This window comes from Pungitius pungitius, chromosome 21 (assembly GCF_949316345.1).
Source record: "Pungitius pungitius chromosome 21, fPunPun2.1, whole genome shotgun sequence".
Taxonomy (NCBI): Eukaryota; Metazoa; Chordata; class Actinopteri; order Perciformes; family Gasterosteidae; genus Pungitius; species Pungitius pungitius.
In genome coordinates, this window is record NC_084920.1 from 240,521 (window position 1) to 261,132 (window position 20,612).

Genomic DNA, 20,612 nt, shown 5'->3' on the forward strand with positions numbered 1-20,612 from the left:
TCTATAACTATGATGGTAACTTCTGTCCTGTCGGAGTTTAATTTAGAAAGCTGCTGGTCGAGAGAGACACAGACAAAAGCAGTCTCCAAGACAGTCCTGAAGTCTAACAAGCTGGTTGGTGTCTTCTGGCTTGATCGATAGATACAGTTGAGCATCGTCTGCATAACAATGGAAGTTTATGTGGTGTTTTCTGCTAACGTCGCCCAAAGGAAGCATGTACAGGGTAAATAGAATCGGTCCAAGCACAGAACCTTGTGGAACTCCATGACCAACATTGATGGTCTTCAAGGATTCACCGTTCAGAAGCACAAACTGGGATGGATCTGATAAATAGGATTTAAACCAGCTGAGTGTGGTTCCTTTAATACCAACCCAATGTCCAACTACAGCAGGACACAATGATCAATGGTACTGAGGTCCAGCAAGATAAGAACAGACGAGTCCTTGGTCCGATGCAAGTAGAAGATCACTGGTAGCTGTAGCTGTGTATGATGCACTGGAGGCATCACTGCTGCTATCAGATCACCATGCTGGAGCTTTCAGAACAGGTCTTTTATTTGTGCTAAATATAAACCAGATGTTGATTCAACTGTCTAATGACCTCATAACTCACCACTTTATTTAGAAATGAAAAACAGTTACATTTTAAATAGATGATCTACATTACATCTACAAACATGTGAAGTCCAGATTGGTTCTGCTCCTCTTTATTCATCTTCTGAATGTTTTACATCTTTTATAAAATATTTGTTTCATCTTACAGACATGACACATTCCAGTCGTCGTGCTAAGCTAGGCTAACATTGTAGTTTAATAAACACTGCAAGGAAATTTAAACAACTCTGTTCTGTTCCGAAAGTTAAGGCCTTCAAAATAAAAGCGTTTGCCCCTTTATCTTAAAGGCAGTTTCTCTTCATGAATCATTTATTTATTTTTATCAAATATAACGGAGGCTACAATATAAGTTTGAATAAGTTTTGAAACACATCTTTCTGCACATATATATTGTCTGTCTCTCTGAACTGCTTTGTCCTCCCATCTGTCTTCCTGTCTGTCCCCCGTCTGTCACTGTTTCTTCTTCAGCATTTGGACGATGTTCTTGAACTTTAATCTGGTGGCGATGTCCAGCGGTGTTTCCCCTTCCTGAAAAAGGAGCAGGAGGTAAAACGTGTCATCAGAGACGAAGCTGATGTGAGTTTGAGGACCTACGTTGTTTGAGATGTTTGTGTCTGCGTTTCTCTTCAGCAGCAGAGGAACCAGACGGTGACTCTTCCTCTGACACACGTAGTGAAGAGCAGTGTTTCCTTTCTGCACAGAATATATGAAATACACCACAAAACACAACATACGTTACACATTTAAAATGATATGTAAATATATACACATTTGTAAAACATTATCGATACAATCAAAATTCCACAATACATCCAAAACACAGTGACAATCAGGGCTTGAACATTTGTCGCCAGTGGTTTTTAAGTTCCAACCCACTCAGAAATTTCATCAGCCACTATTTATTTTGTTGGAAAATTCAGTTTTGATTAAAGTTTTCTATGGTTTGCTACAATTTACTTGAAATGTAAATGACCATTTACACCCAAATCAAGACCACAGCTCCTTCTGTGATACCTCCCTTCAGGTAAAACCACTCCTTCTGTATGAAAACATGACTTTACTTTACACCCTTTAATCCAAAGCGACACAATAAGGGTTCAACCTCAGAAGAACAAGAAAGTGTCATCCATTGTCTTTTGAGGCGAGGTGTGTCTTTGGTTTGAAAGACTGTCCAAACATGTGCAACCGATTGGGACAAAGACAAAAAGAGCATCTCATTGCATCTAAGTAAAGCTCTGCTGTCTCCATGAGGACAGAGGACCTCACCTCAACACTGTGTGGTCTTTGTCTCCCTGAGGACAGAGGACCTCACCTCAACACTGTGTGGTCTTTGTCTCCCTGAGGACAGAGGACCTCACCTCAACACTGTGTGGTCTTTGTCCCTTTAGTCCCAATGAGACCTCATGGTCCTTTATGGTAGACCCTCAGGTGTCCACTGAAGTGCGTTTTCACTCACATCGTCTGCAGCGTTGACGTCGACGTTGCTGCTCAGAATCGCCTCCATCAGGGAGACGCTGTGCCTCTCTTTCTGTAACTGACATGGATTCACTAATGAGCCGACAGGACGACATCATCACACCTGTGATCAACTCATGTTAGCAAAGCAGCTACGCTAACGGCTTGTTAGCTTGAAGTAACTGTTTACTATATATATATATCTATAGATATATCAGAGAGAGATATACTGTATATATACGTTTATAAATAGATGTATAATATTATATCCGTATAGATATATCTGTGTGTTATCTGTTAGCTTAGCATCTCCAGAAGCTAACCAAAGAGCCCTTACATTTTAAGACGATATAATCCTAAATATGGTAACATATATGTTTATACATATATATTTAAATATACACAGTATCCATAAGGTTATGCATACCATGAGGAAGTATCCCAGCAGCAGGATGGGCATCAGAATGGAGATCAGGAGGTAATCCAGCAGAGAGAAGCTTCTCTTGGACAAGTAGTGAAGACACGTCCTCTGTTTCTGAGACACAAAGACACTTTACATTATGGGCTGCTGGAGACACTGTCATGACGACATCATCAGCACTACGCACCTCATTGCGCAGGTGAACGTCCGCCCCGCTGTCCAGCAGGTACCGGACCACCCTGAGGTTACCACGGCGACAGGCCGAGATGAGGGGTGTGTCCCCGTTGAGCCGGTCCTGAACGTTAAGCTGGTTGGCATCTTCTCTGAGGAGACGAAAGAGGCGATGGACGTCTCCGTCATAGGCCGACTGACAGGCCGGCTGAGGAGGAGGAGGAGGAGGAGGAAGATGTTACTGAACCACATTCTTCAGTGAAACATCAGCTGATTAGACGATCGATAGATCTGTAACGATGACATCAACATCATGGAGTGTCTCATCGCTGTTATTGATCCTCAAATTCAAAGTAATAAACCAACACACAATGATGTCATAATAGATTATATGAACAATATGAACCAAAATTACGCTCAGCAGAAAGAGTACTTTGGGCACTTGAAGTCATTTTAATGCTGATGTATTTAATAATATAATATCGGACAGTATTTTACACCATAGTAGGAATACTTTTACGGTGTGTGTGTGTGTGTGTGTGTGTGTGTGTGTGTGTGTGTGTGTGCGTCAGCAGGTAAACTGTCTCAACTGAAGCTAAACTTCGACACACACCGCGATTGAAAAAGGAGGAAAACACAACATGAAAATACTTGAATTCCAGGATTAAAGATGAAAGAAAGCAAAGGTAGAGAGTGTTTTACCTGTGAGTAGACGAGTCCCATGACCGCCAGCAGGAAGACACCTGGACGACTTCCTCAGGAACATTTCAGAGTAAAGCTGAGTGACGACGAGAGCAGGAATTAAACAGCTCTCCCTCTTTAGTCTAATTATGGCAATAAAATCATTGACTTTTATTTAGTCACATTCAGGATGTTTAAACTTCCGCCCGCTTGATCTCAAACAAGAAGAAACCCGCTGAGCCAGAAGTTGGTCACAGCTCACTGACGCCTGCAGCAAAACCCAAAAGAGGCATGTTCCAAACAGGTTTGACATGTAAGGAACTATGAGGAAGTGACCTAGAGAACACTTGTGCTCTAGTTTATGGGTTTCTTTATGTGTAAAGTGTAAAGTGTCTGTGAGTGAGCCTCTACGGCAGTGGTTCCCTAAGGGGCATCATTTCAAAAATCCTTTTAGAAATAGTTATTTTATGAATATTCAACAAATTTAAGTGAAACCAATTGTTTATACACTAAATAATTGAATTTATTTATCCTAAAAACCCAGTCTCCCCCACACCAGCATGCGCTGGTCAGAATAATAGCTGTAATTGTTTATTGCACCCACTGGGGGGCACATCACTAGAAGAAGGTTGATAAACACTGCTCTACGGTAATCAAACAATACAAATACATCATGTATATAATATATATGTATGTGGTTTTTAGTATTCATTTATTAATACATTTATCTTTTTATTGTGAAAAGCCCAAAAGTAAGGAAACACTATTTACGTTCTGGTCTCGACCCGCCCTCACGCATCAGAGTGAGATATCACTCCTTCTTATTTCGATCTTTGGTGACAGTAGTGCGCATGCGCAGAGTCAGTCGCTGTTTGAAGCAGCTACCGGAACTTTCAGACGTTTTACCTGCAGCTTCCTCCCGAACCGGGTCCTTTGGTACCCAAACCGGGTCTGCCTACCGGTGAGAACGGAGCCGGTGTGACACGTGACAGCGACAACTGACCGGTAAATCCTGCCGGAGCTTCCTCTCTTCTTCGTGCTCTTCATCGTTGGTTTCCATATCAATAGCATCAATACCCTGAATAGATCACGTGAGCAAACAGACAGGTCGATGATCGATAAGCTTATTTTACATTGTACGGAGATCAATTATTGGCCCATTGATCTCAGTTCCTTATTTTGAAAATTACATCCTGTGTTAAAGTAAAATAAAAATATTTTGTTGCTGTTTTGTATTTGTATTTTACTGTAAACAAAATCTTCTGTAAACAGGAAACCCTTTATAAATAATGTTGGTACATTTTCAGCTGTCATTAAGAACATTTGAATGGATTGAAAATAATGGTTTGGTACTTATAGGTGTTGATGGTGTTTTTAGATGTTAATGACATCATCTTCAAATCTTTGAATGGTGGTTATGGACGAAGAAGAAACGAGGTCAAAGGTCAGCAGCTGAATGTGGCCCAGCAGGATGCTTGAGTGACAGCGGGAGCGAGTTCAACCACTTCCTGCTCAGGGACTGCTGATCAAAACTGCTCTCTATTGGTCTTTACCTCAATGTCATATTTTAAAGTTTAATTTGTCACAGATTCAACATTAAAACCTTTCTATTGCTCGGTGTCCTAGACATTAACAGGATCAATATTTAATACAACAACAGCTGGAGTAAGTACTCTGATGCTGTAATGCCATAAAAGCAATGAACCATGAACTAATACTTTCATACTTTGCTAAAACATCTGTTCAGTGGAGGGAAGAAGAAGGGGCTGAATGTGAGGGGCACTAGGACCAAGCACACCTGGGCACAGCCGGTCTGTGTGAACACCTGTAAAGAATCCCTGGCTTGGACTCATTAGTCAGACACCGGTCTCCGTTACCACGGCGATGTCCTCCAGATGGCGAGCAGCCAATGGCGTTGATGACAAATCAGAGCAGTCTTCTTGTCTTTGCCCCTTCTTCTTCATCTCCTCTTTAAAGTGGAAGACTAGCTGCTAACAGGTTGTCGTGGTAACCATGGACCGAACCGAAGGACAGGCGTGGGACAGTTAGCTTTACCCGCCGGGCTAAATGTTCCTCGCAGGAAGTGGAACATTTGACCCAAACCTCCTTTCAAGGCTCAAGCTGCAAGTTGAAGTCATCTTTGTTTATCTCCCTGCAGTGAAGCATCATGGGAGTCGTCAGATGGACGAGCCGGCAGCGGGTCAATCAAAGCCTGTGACACACACACACACACACCATGGAACAAGGCTTCTGCTTCAATACGCTAGTGAGTGTTCCTTTTACTGTTTCTACTGCTAGTACTACTGCTAGTACTACTAATGGTACTACTACTGGTACTACTACTGGTACTACGTCAACATAGAATTATGAAAGGATTACCAAGAACGGAAGACCAGGACGTAAAGACGGGAGGTCTTTACGTCCTGGTCTTCCTTTCTTGGTAATCCTTTTATAATTCTATGTTTTCTGATGTAGTACTCTGAGGTGATACCTCCCTTCAGGTAAAACCACCATCAGGTAGAACCACCATCAGGTTAAACCTCCATCAGGTAGAAACTCCATCCGGTAAAACCTCCATCAGATAGAACCACCATCAGGTAAAACCTTCATCAGGTAGAACCACCATAAGGTAGAACCACCACAAGATAGAACCTTCATCAGATAGAACCACCACAAGATAGAACCACCATCAGGTAGAACCACCATCAGGTAAAACCCCCATCAGGTAGAACCTCCATCACATAGAACCACCATCAGGTAGAACCACCATCAGGTAGAACCTCCATCAGGTAAAACCTCCATCAGATAGAACCACCATCAGGTAAAACCTCCATCAGGTAGAACCACCATCAGGTAAAACCTCCATCAGGTAGAATCACCACAAGATAGAACCTTCATCCGATAGAACCCCCATCAGGTAGAACCACCATCAGGTAGAACCACCATCAGATAGAACCTCCATCAGGTAGAATCACCGTCAGGTAGAACCTCCATCAGATCAAAAAAGGCAGTCCTTGAAGTCTTCTTAATATGAGAGTTGAAGGACATATCCTGGTTCTTGATGGTGCTGCTGGAGACCAGAGCAGTTCCATCCAGAGAAACTGTACCATGTGACAGTCTGGGCCTATCAAGACAACTTCTGTCTTGTCTGAGTTTAATTTATAAATTTGCAGGTCATCCAGGTTTTGATGTCTCCAAGACATTCTAGAAGTCTAACGAGCTGGTTGGTCTCATCTGGCTTGATTGACAGATACAGTTGAGTATCGTCCTGATGGCCCTCAGCCTCCTGTCCGATGGAAGCGGCACCAACAGGTCTTTTCCAGGGTTTCTAGCTGCTTCAGGGTCCTGGAGCCGATCAGCCTCTCTGAAGAGCGGATGATGATAACGTTTATATCAGTAGTTTTTGTGAGAGCCCTCTGCGTGATGTTTGATGAGAAGTTCCTTATGTTAAGTAGCCCTGTATTGGTTACTTATTTTCCTTAAAGTATTCGTATTGTTCAACGTGCAGCCTGTAGAGGGCGCCGGCAATTGAGACTTCCTAGAATATATAAACACTGTTATTTGAATGAAGAATTCTTCATTTGATTACACATATACTGTAAATATTTTCCAAATAGTCTTTCCATGCTTTATTGTCTCAGCCCATTGTCCTTATTGTTGCTTATTGTTGCTAAGCAACGCGGTCCGGTGCTCGATGGTGACCCGGTGGAGAATCTTTTTGCAGAAGAAGCTGGCGGCGGAGCCGGACTACACCGACGTGTCGCTCGCGGCGGCGGAGCGGGTGCGAGCGCTGGCGAAGATGGGATGCCGCGTGGAGGTGCAGGAGGACGTCGCCCCGAGGCGCTACTTCCGCTCCGGGGTGGAGATGGAGCGCATGGCGGAGGTCTACCTGGAGGAGGGTAGCTTGGAGAACGCCTATGTGCTCTACACCAAGTTCATCACGTAAAACTATCCGTTACTTCATTTAGGATTCATTTCTTCTTTTTCATATATTTATTTTATTTAATCTGAATTATTTTAGTCTGTTCGTAGAGAAGCTTCCTGCTCACAGAGACTACCAGCACTGCAGCCTCCCAGAGAAGCAGCTCATCATGAAGGTCAGAATACTAATAGAATTGATTATTAATAGTCCCTGGACCCAGTCTAGTCTAGACCCCAATCCTCTCCATCTAGTCCACAGAACTCTCCATCGAGTCCACAGACTGTTCCATCTAGTCCAGACTGTTCCATCGAGTCCACAGACCTCTCCATCTAGTCCACAGACTGTTCCATCGAGTCCACAGACTGTTCCATCGAGTCCACAGACCTCTCCATCTAGTCCACAGACTGTTCCATCGAGTCCACAGACCTCTCCATCTAGTCCACAGACTGTTCCATCTAGTCCACAGACCTTTGCACCTAGTCCAGTTCTTTTTGCTCATTAGAAACTTCAAGAGGTGGCGTTTCCTCGTAAAGACGAGTTGAAGAAACGCCTTCAGGAGAAATACAGCAGGGAACACACGGAGTACCTCAGAGCCCAGGTAGGGGTGTTGTCCAATCAGATCGCATAGTACTTGAACCCATATCCGGTTGAATGTTTGTTTGAAGCGTTTATTTCTATCTCAGAGACACTTAAAGTCTGCGAGCATTGGGTCACGTGACTTCCTGTGTCCTCAGCGCCAGGCGTCGGCAGAGGTGGACGTATGCAGTCAGAAGATGCAGTGCCTCTCCTTATTGAGCGAGGACAGGAGGCGCCGCCTGCTATTGGAGGAGGAGCGGCAGCGTGTCGCTGCCCTGCGGCGCATGCAGATCGAATCTGAGCAGTTCCGCTACTTTGAGGACCAGCTGAGTCGTCAGGAAGTGGCCAATAGGAAAGCTGAGGAGGAGGAGCCTAAGGTAACGGATTACACAACCCTGTTGTACTAACGCCGCGTATCAATGGTACTCGTAGTATTTCTGACGTACTTGTCTCCTTCAGATGGATATCAAAGGGCCTGAAGTGATGGGCGGCTACTGTCTTTCCCGGCAGCCAATCGGAGACCGCGAACAATCTCAGGGGGCGGACCTCCACCAGACAAGACTGCCAGGGTCCATCAGCCAACCAGCTGCCACGTTGGCCAGCGTTCACAGTGAGTAGCCAATCCCTGTGTGCGTGTCATAGACGCAGTCATGGAGACACACAAGAACTGTGTGTGTGTGTGTGCAGCTCAGACGGTGGAGGGCCTGAGGCGGGTGGTGATTCCCAGCAGCCTGACGTATCGTTTTCTGCTGCTGGCCGAGTCCAACACGACCAGAGGGATAGAAACCTGTGGAGTCCTGTGTGGACGACTGGTGAGGCGCTTTGTGTTCTTTACAGGTAATCCGTCTCACATGAGCGTCTCACCGAGCGTCCCACCTGTCTCTCCCTCAGACCCACAACGAGTTTGTGTTGACTCACGTCGTTGTGCCCAAACAGTCGGCTGGTCCGGATTTCTGCGACATGGAGAACGTGGAGGAACTGTTCAGTTTCCAGGACCAACAGAGCCTGCTGACCCTGGGCTGGATACATGTACGACTCCTTACGACACACGCTAAACACACGCTAAACACATGGTTAACACACGTAAATAAAAAAGTTGTGTTTTGTGCTTTTTCAAACAAATAATTCGGGAGTGTAGCCACTAACACGCTAAAGACACATCAAACACATGCTAAGGACACATCAAACACACAGTAAAGACGCATTAAACACACGCAAAGGATGCATCAAACACACGCTAAGGACACATCAAACACACGCTAAGGACGCAACAAACACACGCTAAGGATGCATCAAAACACACGCTAAAGACACATCAAACACACGCTAATGACAGATCAAACACACGCTAAGGACACATCAAATAGACGCTAAAGACGCATTAAACACACGCAAAGGATGCATCAAACACACGCTAAGGACACATCAAACACACGCTAAGGACACATCAAAAACACGCTAAGGACGCATCAAAAACACGCTATGGACGCATCAAACACACGCTAAGGACGCATCAAACACACGCTAAGGACGCATCAGACACACGCTAAGGATGCATCAAACACACGCTAAAGACACATCAAACACACGCTAAGGACACATAAAACACTCGCCAAGGACGCATCAAACACACGCTAAGGACGCATCAAACACACGCTAAGGACGCATCAGACACACGCTAAGGACGCATCAGACACACGCTAAGGATGCATCAAACACACGCTAAAGACACATCAAACACACGCTAAGGACACATAAAACACTCGCCAAGGACGCATCAAACACACGCTAAGGACGCATCAAACACACACTAAGGACGCATCAAACACACGCTAAGGACACATTAAACACACACTAAGGACGCATCAAACACAGGCTAAGGACACATCAGACACACGCTAAGGACACATTAAACACACACTAAGGACACATCAAACACACGCTAAGGACGCATCAAACACACGCTAAGGATGCATCAAACACACGCTAAGGACGCATCAAACACACACTAAGGACGCATCAAATACGCGCTAAGGACGCATCAAACACATGCTAAGAACGCATCAAACACACGCTAAGGACACATTAAACACACACTAAGGACACATCAAACACACGCTAAGGACGCATCAAACACACGCTAAGGACGCATCAGACACACGCTAAGGATGCATCAAACACACGCTAAAGACACATCAAACACACGCTAAGGACACATAAAACACTCGCCAAGGACGCATCAAACACACGCTAAGGACACATCAAACACACGCTAAGGACACATCAAAAACACGCTAAGGACGCATCAAAAACACGCTATGGACGCATCAAACACACGCTAAGGACGCATCAAACACACGCTAAGGACGCATCAGACACACGCTAAGGATGCATCAAACACACGCTAAAGACACATCAAACACACGCTAAGGACACATAAAACACTCGCCAAGGACGCATCAAACACACGCTAAGGACGCATCAAACACACGCTAAGGACGCATCAGACACACGCTAAGGACACATTAAACACACACTAAGGACACATCAAACACACGCTAAGGACGCATCAAACACACGCTAAGGATGCATCAAACACACGCTAAGGACGCATCAAACACACACTAAGGACGCATCAAATACGCGCTAAGGACGCATCAAACACATGCTAAGAACGCATCAAACACACGCTAAGGACACATTAAACACACGCTAAGGACACATCAAACACACGCTAAGGACGCATCAAACACACGCTAAGGACGCATCAAACACACGCTAAGGACGCATCAGACACACGCTAAGGATGCATCAAACACACGCTAAAGACACATCAAACACACGCTAAGGACACATAAAACACTCGCCAAGGACGCATCAAACACACGCTAAGGACGCATCAAACACACGCTAAGGACGCATCAGACACACGCTAAGGATGCATCAAACACACGCTAAAGACACATCAAACACACGCTAAGGACACATAAAACACTCGCCAAGGACGCATCAAACACACGCTAAGGACACATTAAACACACACTAAGGACGCATCAAACACAGGCTAAGGACACATCAGACACACGCTAAGGACACATTAAACACACACTAAGGACACATCAAACACACGCTAAGGACGCATCAAACACACGCTAAGGATGCATCAAACACACGCTAAGGACGCATCAAATACGCGCTAAGGACGCATCAAACACAGGCTAAGGACACATCAGACACACGCTAAGGACACATTAAACACACACTAAGGACACATCAAACACACGCTAAGGACGCATCAAACACACGCTAAGGATGCATCAAACACACACTAAGGAAACATCAAACACACGCTAAGGACGCATCAAACACACGCTAAGGATGCATCAAACACACACTAAGGACGCAGCAAATACGCGCTAAGGACGCATCAAACACATGCTAAGAACGCATCAAACACACGCTAAGGACACATTAAACACACACTAAGGACACATCAAACACACGCTAAGGACGCATCAAACACACGCTAAGGATGCATCAAACACACGCTAAGGACGCATCAAACACACACTAAGGACGCATCAAATACGCGCTAAGGACGCATCAAACACATGCTAAGAACGCATCAAACACACGCTAAGGACACATCAGACACACGCTATGGACACATCAAACACACGCTAAGGACGCATCAAACACACGCTAGAGACGGCTAAAGAGCTGCTCTGTCGTCCCCCCCGGTCTTCAGACAAAGCAGCTGACTAAACAGTCTCAATTAGCAGACTTCTTCTCAGTTGTCATGGAGATGCAGTTGGACTCCATCTCCATGACAACTGAATAACCAACATCGGAAGCCTGACAACTTATCAAAGGGACCCGTGTGTGGCATTTCTTTAACCATAAAGGGTCAGTTAACTCATAACAAATCAGTGAGCATAACATACATTTTATTTATTTATTCTTACCATATAACATAGTGTGCATGTGTGTGGGGGGGTCCCCATAACGTTGTATAAACCAGTAGTCACACAGAAAAATGACCTTCGTCCGTTTTCAAGCTTCATTTGCATGATCACCATGGCTACAGATGAGGGGAGAGGAGGGGGAGACAGACATAGCATCACACAGACGGCCCACTCTGTGCTGTAGTCGTGGTCACTGTCCTCAGAGGAAATTTGGCGCCCTCTCCCCACCATGTGTGTGTGTTGTTACGTGACCTTTGACATCTGAACCTTTCAGACTCATCCCACTCAGACCGCTTTCCTCTCCAGCGTTGACCTTCACACTCACTGCTCTTATCAGCTGATGCTTCCTGAGGCCATCGCCATCGTGTGTGCTCCTAAACACAACGAGTAGGTACAACACACACACACACGCACACACACACACACACACACTTAAAATCAGATCAAATTCATTCTTTGATCTGAGTTTATTCCTGAAGTGGGTTCATATTTACTATAGCTATTTTAATCACTAGGAGAACTCTGCTTTATTAGAGGGACCTCTAACCTTTGACCCCCCCCCCTCCCCTTTTGTAGTGCTGGTGTGTTCAGGTTAACCGGTTCTGGAATGTCAGAGGTTTCTGTCTGCAGACTGAAAGGTTTCCATCCTCACTCCAAGGAGCATCCCCTCTTCAGTGTGAGAAGCCTCTTCTGTGATTGGACGAGACACAACTCCCCCCAGAATCTGACCAATAAGATCCCTTAACGCTCATTGTAGTCCATGAATGCCCCGTGCTCATTTTAGTCTTTGAAAGTCCCACGCTCATTTTAGTTTTTGAATGGCCCATGCTCATCTTAGTCTTTGAAAATCCCACGCTCCTTTAGTCCATGAATGTCCCATGCTCATTTTAGTCCATGAACGCCCCATGCTCATTTTAGTCTTTGAAAGTCCCACGCTCATTGTAGTCATGAACGCCCCATGCTCATTTTAGTCTTTAAACGCCCCATACTAATTTTAGTCTTTAAACGCCCCATACTCATTTTAGTCTTTACAGTTTTTCTCTATTGGTTTGGCTCAATTCTTGAAACAGAAATTACATTCTCAAAGCTCTTAATGCATTTGGTAAAATAGCCTATATGGTTCAGCACAACTACATAGATCACCTTCAAAAGGTCATATCTCACCCAAAACAGTTAACTCAAGCTTCAAAACCAAATCATTTTCTCATAAAGATAGTCAGTGCCTCCAAAATGAAAACTTCCTTCTCGATTGCTGTGGCTCATCTATCTCTCGAAAAAACGACATTCTCAAAGCTTTAAATACATTTGCCAAAATAACCTAGATGGTTTAGCAAAACACTATGGCACACCTGCAAAAGGTCATATCTCTCCCAAAACAGACAACTCATCAGTCACAACGAATTCCTTTTCTCATACAAACAGTCAGTGCCCCCAAAATGAAAAGTCCTTTTGTCATTGTTTAAACACTGCAGGTCAAAATGTTTAGTTGTTTTGTCACTATGGCAGAGGACCATTGAAATCCCTCATGTCCACCAGTCTTAGCCCAGTCCTTCATTGACAATGGTTACTGTACTGTTTTTTTTGTCTAGCTAACAGAATAAAATAGGATTTTAGGGTAAGATTAGCCTCCAAGGTTTGACATCACACATTGCACTCATACTACCGGAAATTGTAATTGCAATTATCATTCACAAACATAAAATAACTTCCATACATCAAAGTAAAAAGCAGCATAATATACTGTAAAATAAACACAGAAACAAAAACCAATGTAAATTATATGCATACTACAGTGCTGTAAATAAAGCCGGTCAAAGAATAGATAAAATAAAGTTCCAGTTTCACCTGACTGTCAATTGTTGTAATACTGTGAATTTATCAAATGTTATTCATGGTATAATGTTCTTGAGTAATTTTGACAATTGAACAGACTATTGTGCATGTGATGACTTATACAATGAAAATACGCTGAGACGTTTTGGAGCGAAAAACAATTAGACTAAGAATCAACAATCAGTTTAGATCAACAAGATCTATTCACTTGGAAATTGTGCTAAACGTAGGCTACATGTACTTAATCATTTGCAAAGATGTACTGAGACATTGAGACATGTACTTAGACATTTACAATTTAACCAAATGAATGAGAAATTAAATTCTGTATTGAGAAATTGCTAAGTCGTTTGGAGGTTTGTCCATGTTGTTTTGAGAATGTCATTTCTGTTTCAAAAAATGAGCCAAACCAATGGAGAAAAACTGTAAACGCCCCATGCTCATTTTAGTCTTTGAAAGTCCCACGCTCATTTTAGTCTTTAAACGCCCCATGCTCATTTTAGTCTTTGAAAGTCCCACGCTCATTGTAGTCCATGAACTCCCGATTCTCATTTTAGTATTCAAACGCCCCATGCTCATTTTAGTCTTTAAACGCCCCATGCTCATTTTAGTCTTTGAAAGTCCCACGCTCATTGTAGTCCATGAACTCCCGATTCTCATTTTAGTATTCAAACGCCCCATGCTCATTTTAGTCTTTAAACGCCCTCATGCTCAAATTCCGCGCTTATTTTTGTCCGTGAACGCCCCATGCTCATTGACATTCTAGTCTGTAACGCCCCAAACTAATTTTTGTCTTTGATCGCCTGACTCTCATTTTAGTCCACGAATGTCCCTCTATATGTTGGACTGTCCCAACATTAAGGATTTAAATGATGTCTCTCTTTTGTCCTCTCAGGTGTGTAGACATGTGGTTTTGAAGGACTCAAAGATCAGCCTGCTGGACCTCAGGTGACAGACAAGAGGCGCCATGATGAGGAAACTGTGTATGTGTGTGTTTGTTTTCTGTTTTTATAAACTGAATTGTTTGGGGTAATAAAACATTGCTTGCTGCTGAGTTTTCAGACCATATATATGATTTGTAGAAACTGTGATTATTTTCATTTGACTGACTTTTTGTCTCTTTTTCGACCTCCTTTCTGATGAAAGCAGTTAAAGTATAGAGATGAAAATAGTGTTGAAGGATAGAGAGAGGGGACATCTTTGGGGAAGTTGTCATAGTAGTTGAAGTGTCAGAAGAACACTAAATAAAAAGAACCAATCTGAAAGTAAAATGAGAGCTCTTTATTTTCTTCAAGGGGCAATCGTCTGTCACTTGCATTTTGTTGATCTCACATCACACACTTTACTTCTTTACAGACAACACCATGTTCAGGATCCACGCCTCCTGTTCACCTATAGCTGTGACATCATCATTACACCGTGAATGTGCTGTATAGCGATGGAAGACATTGAGGCGTAATTCATGAAAAATACACACTTTTTGACAACAAACATGGAAGGGGGCGGGACCACGGCTGGAGCAAAGTGAGGTCAAGCAGCACATTCACAGTTTTATGGTGAGCACAGAAGGAGGATGTTTGAGCTGAAACTGCAGGTTTTCTTGGATGGAGGCTCTGAAAAGATGACTTCCCTTTAGCGAGCAGTCAGAATAAAAAAAATGGTTTGCATCTTCCTAATTATGAAAAATAGCCGTCCACCTGCAGGTTTTATCCCTGTCTGGTTGTTTGAGGGATCTGATCTCGGACCTGGGTTAGGATAAGATGATGGGGGATGGGGGTGTGGTTGGTGGACCTCTCTAGAAGCACTTGCGGTGGACAATGGACGGTCCGGCCTCGTCGTACTCCTGCTTGCTGATCCACATCTGCTGGAAAGTGGAGAGGGAGGCCAGGATGGAGCCGCCGATCCATACCGAGTACTTCCTCTCCGGCGGGGCAATGATCTGCAGGACGGGAACAAGCTTTAGACCCTCTGGACCGGCCCGCTGTATCTGAGAGGTCTGCGTGTCTCACCTTGATCTTCATGGTGCTGGGGGCCAGGGCCGTGATCTCCTTCTGCATGCGGTCGGCGATGCCGGGGTACATGGTGGTTCCTCCGGAGAGAACATTGTTGGCGTAAAGGTCTTTACGAATGTCGATGTCACACTTCATGATGCTGTTGTAGGTCGTCTCATGGATACCTGCCGACTCCATGCCTGCAAGAGCAAGGGGTGATGAGACAGGAGGTGAGACAGGTGGTGAGACAGGTGGTGAGACAAGTGGACAGACAGAGAGGTGGACAGATAGACAGACCAATGAAGGAAGGCTGGAACAGCGTCTCGGGGCAGCGGAACCTCTCGTTGCCGATGGTGATGACTTGTCCATCAGGCAGCTCGTAGCTCTTCTCCAGAGACGACGAGGTGGCCGCCGTTCCCATCTCGTTCTCAAAGTCCAGAGCCACGTAGCACAGCTTCTCCTTGATGTCCCGGACAATCTCCCTCTCCGCTGCAAAGACACCAGACAGCCGGTCAGACGCACGCCGCCCTACCATGACGACGCCGACCAGCCAGTGACGTACCCGTGGTGACGAAGCTGTAGCCGCGCTCCGTCAGGATCTTCATGAGGTAGTCGGTGAGGTCGCGACCCGCCAGGTCCAAACGCATGATGGCGTGAGGGAGGGCGTAACCCTCGTAGATTGGAACGTTGTGGGTCACCCCGTCCCCAGAGTCCAGCACGATGCCTGGACAGACAGACGGGCAGAGAGAGAAGAGGGAGAGAGACATTCAGGTAGGGACAGACAGGTTATGATTCTACATGTGATGTCACACTGATGCGTTCATCAAGAAGAAGAGTGTGGTCCGACCTGTGGTGCGTCCGGAGGCATACAGAGACAGGACGGCCTGGATGGCCACGTACATGGCCGGGACATTAAAGGTCTCGAACATGATCTGAAAAAACACGTTGTCATTACTGATATATACGTATGTAACAGTAGTATTAACATGGTTATTTACGAGATTTATACTGTTGTTTTTATTAGTGGAATTATTATTGGTATTATTAGCATTATTGGTATTAATATTGTTACAATTGCTGCTTTCTCATTCTCAGTTTCAGTCAGGAGGGGGGGGGTGTTGTTATGTAGTATATGTTTGTGTAGTATTAGTAGTATCAGTAGTACCTGGGTCATCTTCTCCCGGTTGGCTTTGGGGTTCAGAGGAGCTTCAGTCAGGAGAGTGGGATGTTCCTCTGGAGCCACTCGCAACTCGTTGTAGAACGAGTGATGCCAGATCTGATGAGAGCCGATCACATGGTCAGAGGTATTGATCGGCATCAACAATACATGCGCATCAGTGATTTTTGTATTCGTATGTGCATTGTAGAGACCTTCTCCATGTCGTCCCAGTTGGTGATGATTCCGTGTTCGATGGGATATTTCAGAGTCAGGATGCCTCTCTTACTCTGAGCCTCGTCTCCTACGTAGCTGTCCTTCTGTCCCATACCCACCATCACTCCCTGAGAGAAGAGCAGGGTGGCCACAGAGAGGGGGAGACATTACATGGCAGGGAAGACCAGACGAGGGGAGAAACAGGAATACAGAGAGACATGGCTATTTCAATGTCTTCCTTGGAGTTAGGGGGCGTGGCCTGTCCACAGGCCGCCCAGATGAACCAATCATTGTCCACTCTCCAGTGCTAGCATTTGCCTTGGCGGGCGTAGGTCACCTGGTGGCGGGGCCGGCCCACGATGGAGGGGAAGACGGCTCTGGGGGCGTCGTCTCCAGCGAAGCCGGCCTTACAGAGACCAGAACCATTATCGCAGACCAGAGCGGTGCTCTCCTCATCATCACACATGGCTGAGTCTGACTGGGTAGAGAGGGTTAAATGGTTAGAGGCTACAGGTCAGGGGCTGCAGGTCACTGGTTGGATGCTAATGTCCACTGGTTAAAGACTACTGGTTCGAGGCTATTTGTCCCTGGTTAGAGATTACTGGTTATAGGCTACTGGTTATTGACTACTTCTTAGAGGTAATTTGTTAGAGGCTACTGGTCCATGGTTAGAGGCTAGTGCTTACTGCTGGTTACTGACTACTATTATTATTAAGATCATTATTATTATTATACTACTGGTTCCTGGTTTTATGTTACTGGCTATTAGCTATTGATTGCTGGTTACTTGTAATTTGTTACTGGTTGCTGGATACTAGTTATTTGTTACTTGTTGCTGGATACTGGTTATTTGTTAGTGGTTGCTGGATACTGGTTATTTGTTACTTGTTGCTGGATACTGGTTATTTGTTAGTGGTTGCTGGATACTAGTTATTTGTTACTTGTTGCTGGATACTGGTTATTTGTTAGTGGTTGCTGGATACTAGTTATTTGTTAGTGGTTGGTGGATACTAGTTATTTGTTAGTGGTTGCTGGATACTGGTTATTTGTTAGTGGTTGTTGGATACTGGTTATTTGTTAGTGGTTGATGGATACTAGTTATTTGTTAGTGGTTGCTGGATACTGGTTATTTGTTAGTGGTTGCTGGATACTAGTTATTTGTTAGTGGTTGGTGGATACTAGTTATTTGTTAGTGGTTGCTGGATACTGGTTATTTGTTAGTGGTTGTTGGATACTGGTTATTTGTTAGTGGTTGGTGGATACTAGTTATTTGTTAGTGGTTGTTGGATACTGGTTATTTGTTAGTGGTTGTTGGATACTGGTTATTTGTTAGTGGTTGGTGGATACTAGTTATTTGTTAGTGGTTGGTGGATACTAGTTATTTGTTAGTGGTTGCTGGATACTGGTTATTTGTTAGTGGTTGTTGGATACTGGTTATTTGTTAGTGGTTGGTGGATACTAGTTATTTGTTAGTGGTTGCTGGATACTAGTTAGTAGAAGCATGGACATAGGGACATGACATGTCGTTCTTTTGGAGGTCTACTGGCTAAAGTACAATGTTCCAGTACTTTTACTTTACTTGAGTATTTCCATATTCTAAATTTACAGTAACTACACAGCAAATTTCAGAGCGTTAAATTGACTCTGTGAGATTCAATTAGAACTCTAATGGCGCGTTTCCACCGAGCAGTACGGTACGGTACGGGTCGGGTCTGTTAACCATGATTTGGCGAGCGTTTCCACCGCCAACAGTACCCTTACTTGATAGGCGTGGTGTATTCCAGAAAGTAGTGGTAACGTCACTTGATAGGCGCGGTATTGGACGGAAAGTAGATTGACGTCATTCGATCGAGCGAAAACTGAAAGTTAACCGTAAACAACAATGGAGACACACAGCCGATCCTGTTCTTGCGTTTCGATATGTGGCTGTTAAAGTAATGCTGCGCGGCGACATTGTTGCGACGGTGTTGTAGTTTAAAAATGGGGCTTCGTGTGTTGTCTTTCCTCTTGCGGCACGCGCAAATGACGACACTCTTTCAACCAATCATCGCTCTGCAGTGAGTCTAGCTCCACCCTTTAGTACCAAACAACTGTGCCAGGTACCCCAATGGAAGGGTACCCAAAAAGTGGTACGGTACGGTGCGGATTTTTGGTACTTTTCTCACTGAGTACTTTTCTCAGTGGAGACACAAATAAAAGGGTACCGACCCGACCCGTACCGTACCGCTCGGTGGAAACGCCCCATAAGCTGGTGTTTATTTTGTCCCAATCTTGTCACCGTTAAATCAACACTCAACGAAGTGTTTAACTTGGAACAAGTGTCACAATAAATTTGTTCAGTGTTGAATACAACGTGATTTAGCTGATGCTTTTATCAAAAGCAACTCGTGTTGCATTTTTAACACACAGAGTTTAGATTTTAGCCCAGGAAGCAATTCAGGGTTAGGAGTATTGCTCAGGGACACTTTGACATGGAACATGGGTAAGCCAGGGTTCCATCCATTAACAAATATTTATATATATTTATATAAGCTGTTCTGTAGAATGAGTACTTTAACTTTAACTTTTGGTACCTAAGTATACTTTGATGTTAATATTTGTGTACCTTTCCTCAAGTATCACTTTGAATTCCAAGCTTGTACTTGTACTAGTACTACTGCTTCTACTGCTCATGTTGCTGTACCAGTAAAGATAAGAGTACAACAGACTCATCAGTGTGAAAGAAAAACGCCAAAAGCACAAAACTCCTGCAGAAGAACACAAAAGATCTTCTGATCCCCCAAATCACCAAAATTGGAGTTGTGAGGTTTCTCACGTGACAGCAGTGACATCACCCCCCCCCCCCCAACACCCCCCTCTCCCACAGTGCACCACTACTATCCTCCGCTGAATGAACAAAAAGCACTCTGGGAAAACTTCCTAATTAGGGCATGAAGCTGATTCCTGACTGCTGCTGGTATTTTCTCTCCATCTCTCTCTCAGTGCCTCGCTCGCCCGCCTTTCTGTCTGTCTCCCATCTGTCTCGACCTGTCCATCCCTCTTATTTCTAGGCCGGTCTGTCTCTCTCTCCCATTCTGTCCATCACAGTGACACTTTTAATGGTATTTAGTCTTTCAATTTGGGATTCAAATATTTATCAGCAAGGGCCTCACATATCCTTACATATATAGGTATATACATGGGTGTATATATATACATATACATATTATGTATAAATGTGTGTATGTATATATATATATATACGACATGTATAAATCATGAATAAATCCCTTTAGTAACTAAACAATGACGTCTTTAACTCAACATCCACTTACTGTGAATAGAGTGATGATGGAGATAATGAAGACCACAATATATGTCTTAAAGGTGTTGTCCAATTTAAGTTAGACAAAAAAAGTTTAAAATTAAATCCTTATTTAGGATGAGTATTGAATGAATAAAAAATGTGTACTACAAAGTATTTGTGATTTCCGAGGAAATCCTGCTGTAGAAATGAGATTGGTTCCTCTAGGCTTCTGCGGTTTGGTTTAAAAAGGAAAACAGATCTCAAGTGTCTTCTGATTTGTAGGAGCCTGCCAGTCATATCTCAGGGCAGATAATCCACAGCAGA

At 44.2% G+C, this 20,612-nt stretch overlaps 3 protein-coding genes across 5 annotated transcripts in view; 1 reads left to right on the forward strand and 2 right to left on the reverse strand.

Annotated features, from left to right (window-relative positions):
• Positions 1-882: 882 nt before the first annotated feature.
• Positions 883-3,725, reverse strand: ankrd22 (ankyrin repeat domain 22). Its single transcript, XM_037463664.2, has 6 exons — positions 3,365-3,725; positions 2,679-2,870; positions 2,498-2,605; positions 2,072-2,149; positions 1,210-1,308; positions 883-1,143 (listed from the first exon to the last, which is right to left on the reverse strand). Exons 1-6 carry the CDS (start codon positions 3,383-3,385, stop codon positions 1,066-1,068), a joined length of 576 nt encoding a protein of 191 aa, XP_037319561.2. The 5' UTR covers positions 3,386-3,725; the 3' UTR covers positions 883-1,065.
• Positions 3,726-4,200: 475 nt separating this feature from the next.
• On the forward strand, positions 4,201-14,910 carry stambpl1 (STAM binding protein-like 1). 2 transcript variants are annotated; one of them, XM_037463653.2, is made up of 12 exons: positions 4,202-4,348; positions 5,502-5,609; positions 7,068-7,285; positions 7,365-7,440; positions 7,768-7,863; positions 8,000-8,218; positions 8,301-8,451; positions 8,529-8,653; positions 8,733-8,870; positions 12,081-12,193; positions 12,383-12,482; positions 14,535-14,910. In XM_037463653.2, exons 2-12 carry the CDS (start codon positions 5,580-5,582, stop codon positions 14,589-14,591), a joined length of 1,323 nt encoding a protein of 440 aa, XP_037319550.2. In that variant the 5' UTR covers positions 4,202-4,348; positions 5,502-5,579; the 3' UTR covers positions 14,592-14,910. The 2 variants fall into 2 exon arrangements, with proteins under 2 accessions (XP_062415933.1, XP_037319550.2); XM_062559949.1 differs by lacking the exon at positions 14,535-14,910 and having other exon boundaries at positions 4,201-4,348; positions 12,081-12,197; positions 12,383-12,472.
• A 194-nt stretch (positions 14,911-15,104) lies between these two features.
• The window catches only part of acta2 (actin alpha 2, smooth muscle), a 7,326-nt gene continuing 1,818 nt past the window's right edge, over positions 15,105-20,612 (reverse strand). The window contains exons 2-9 of one of the 2 annotated variants that reach the window (XM_037463659.2): positions 17,340-17,476; positions 17,002-17,130; positions 16,796-16,906; positions 16,478-16,562; positions 16,193-16,354; positions 15,928-16,119; positions 15,649-15,830; positions 15,105-15,578 (exon numbers count right to left, since the gene is read on the reverse strand). In XM_037463659.2, coding sequence (XP_037319556.1) covers positions 15,435-15,578; positions 15,649-15,830; positions 15,928-16,119; positions 16,193-16,354; positions 16,478-16,562; positions 16,796-16,906; positions 17,002-17,130; positions 17,340-17,468 — 1,134 coding nt within the window. In that variant the 5' untranslated portion in view covers positions 17,469-17,476 and the 3' untranslated portion in view covers positions 15,105-15,434. Of the gene's footprint in view, positions 15,579-15,648; positions 15,831-15,927; positions 16,120-16,192; positions 16,355-16,477; positions 16,563-16,795; positions 16,907-17,001; positions 17,131-17,339; positions 17,481-20,612 lie in introns of both variants that reach the window. The other variant, XM_037463658.2, reaches the window with a different exon arrangement.

Excerpts from the sequence above, each read along its gene's own strand:
- ankrd22 (XM_037463664.2), bottom strand. The coding sequence starts at position 3,385 with ATGGGACTCGTCTACTCACAG. Across the intron at positions 2,606-2,678 it reads ACGTTCACCTGCGCAATGAG|AAACAGAGGACGTGTCTTCA; the intron begins GTGCGTAGTGCT and ends TTTGTGTCTCAG. Across the intron at positions 2,150-2,497 it reads TGCTGGGATACTTCCTCATG|TTACAGAAAGAGAGGCACAG; the intron begins GTATGCATAACC and ends AATCCATGTCAG.
- stambpl1 (XM_037463653.2), top strand. The coding sequence starts at position 5,580 with ATGGAACAAGGCTTCTGCTTCAATACGCTA. Across the intron at positions 8,452-8,528 it reads CACGTTGGCCAGCGTTCACA|CTCAGACGGTGGAGGGCCTG; the intron begins GTGAGTAGCCAA and ends GTGTGTGTGCAG. Across the intron at positions 12,483-14,534 it reads AGGAGCATCCCCTCTTCAGT|GTGTGTAGACATGTGGTTTT; the intron begins GTGAGAAGCCTC and ends TTGTCCTCTCAG.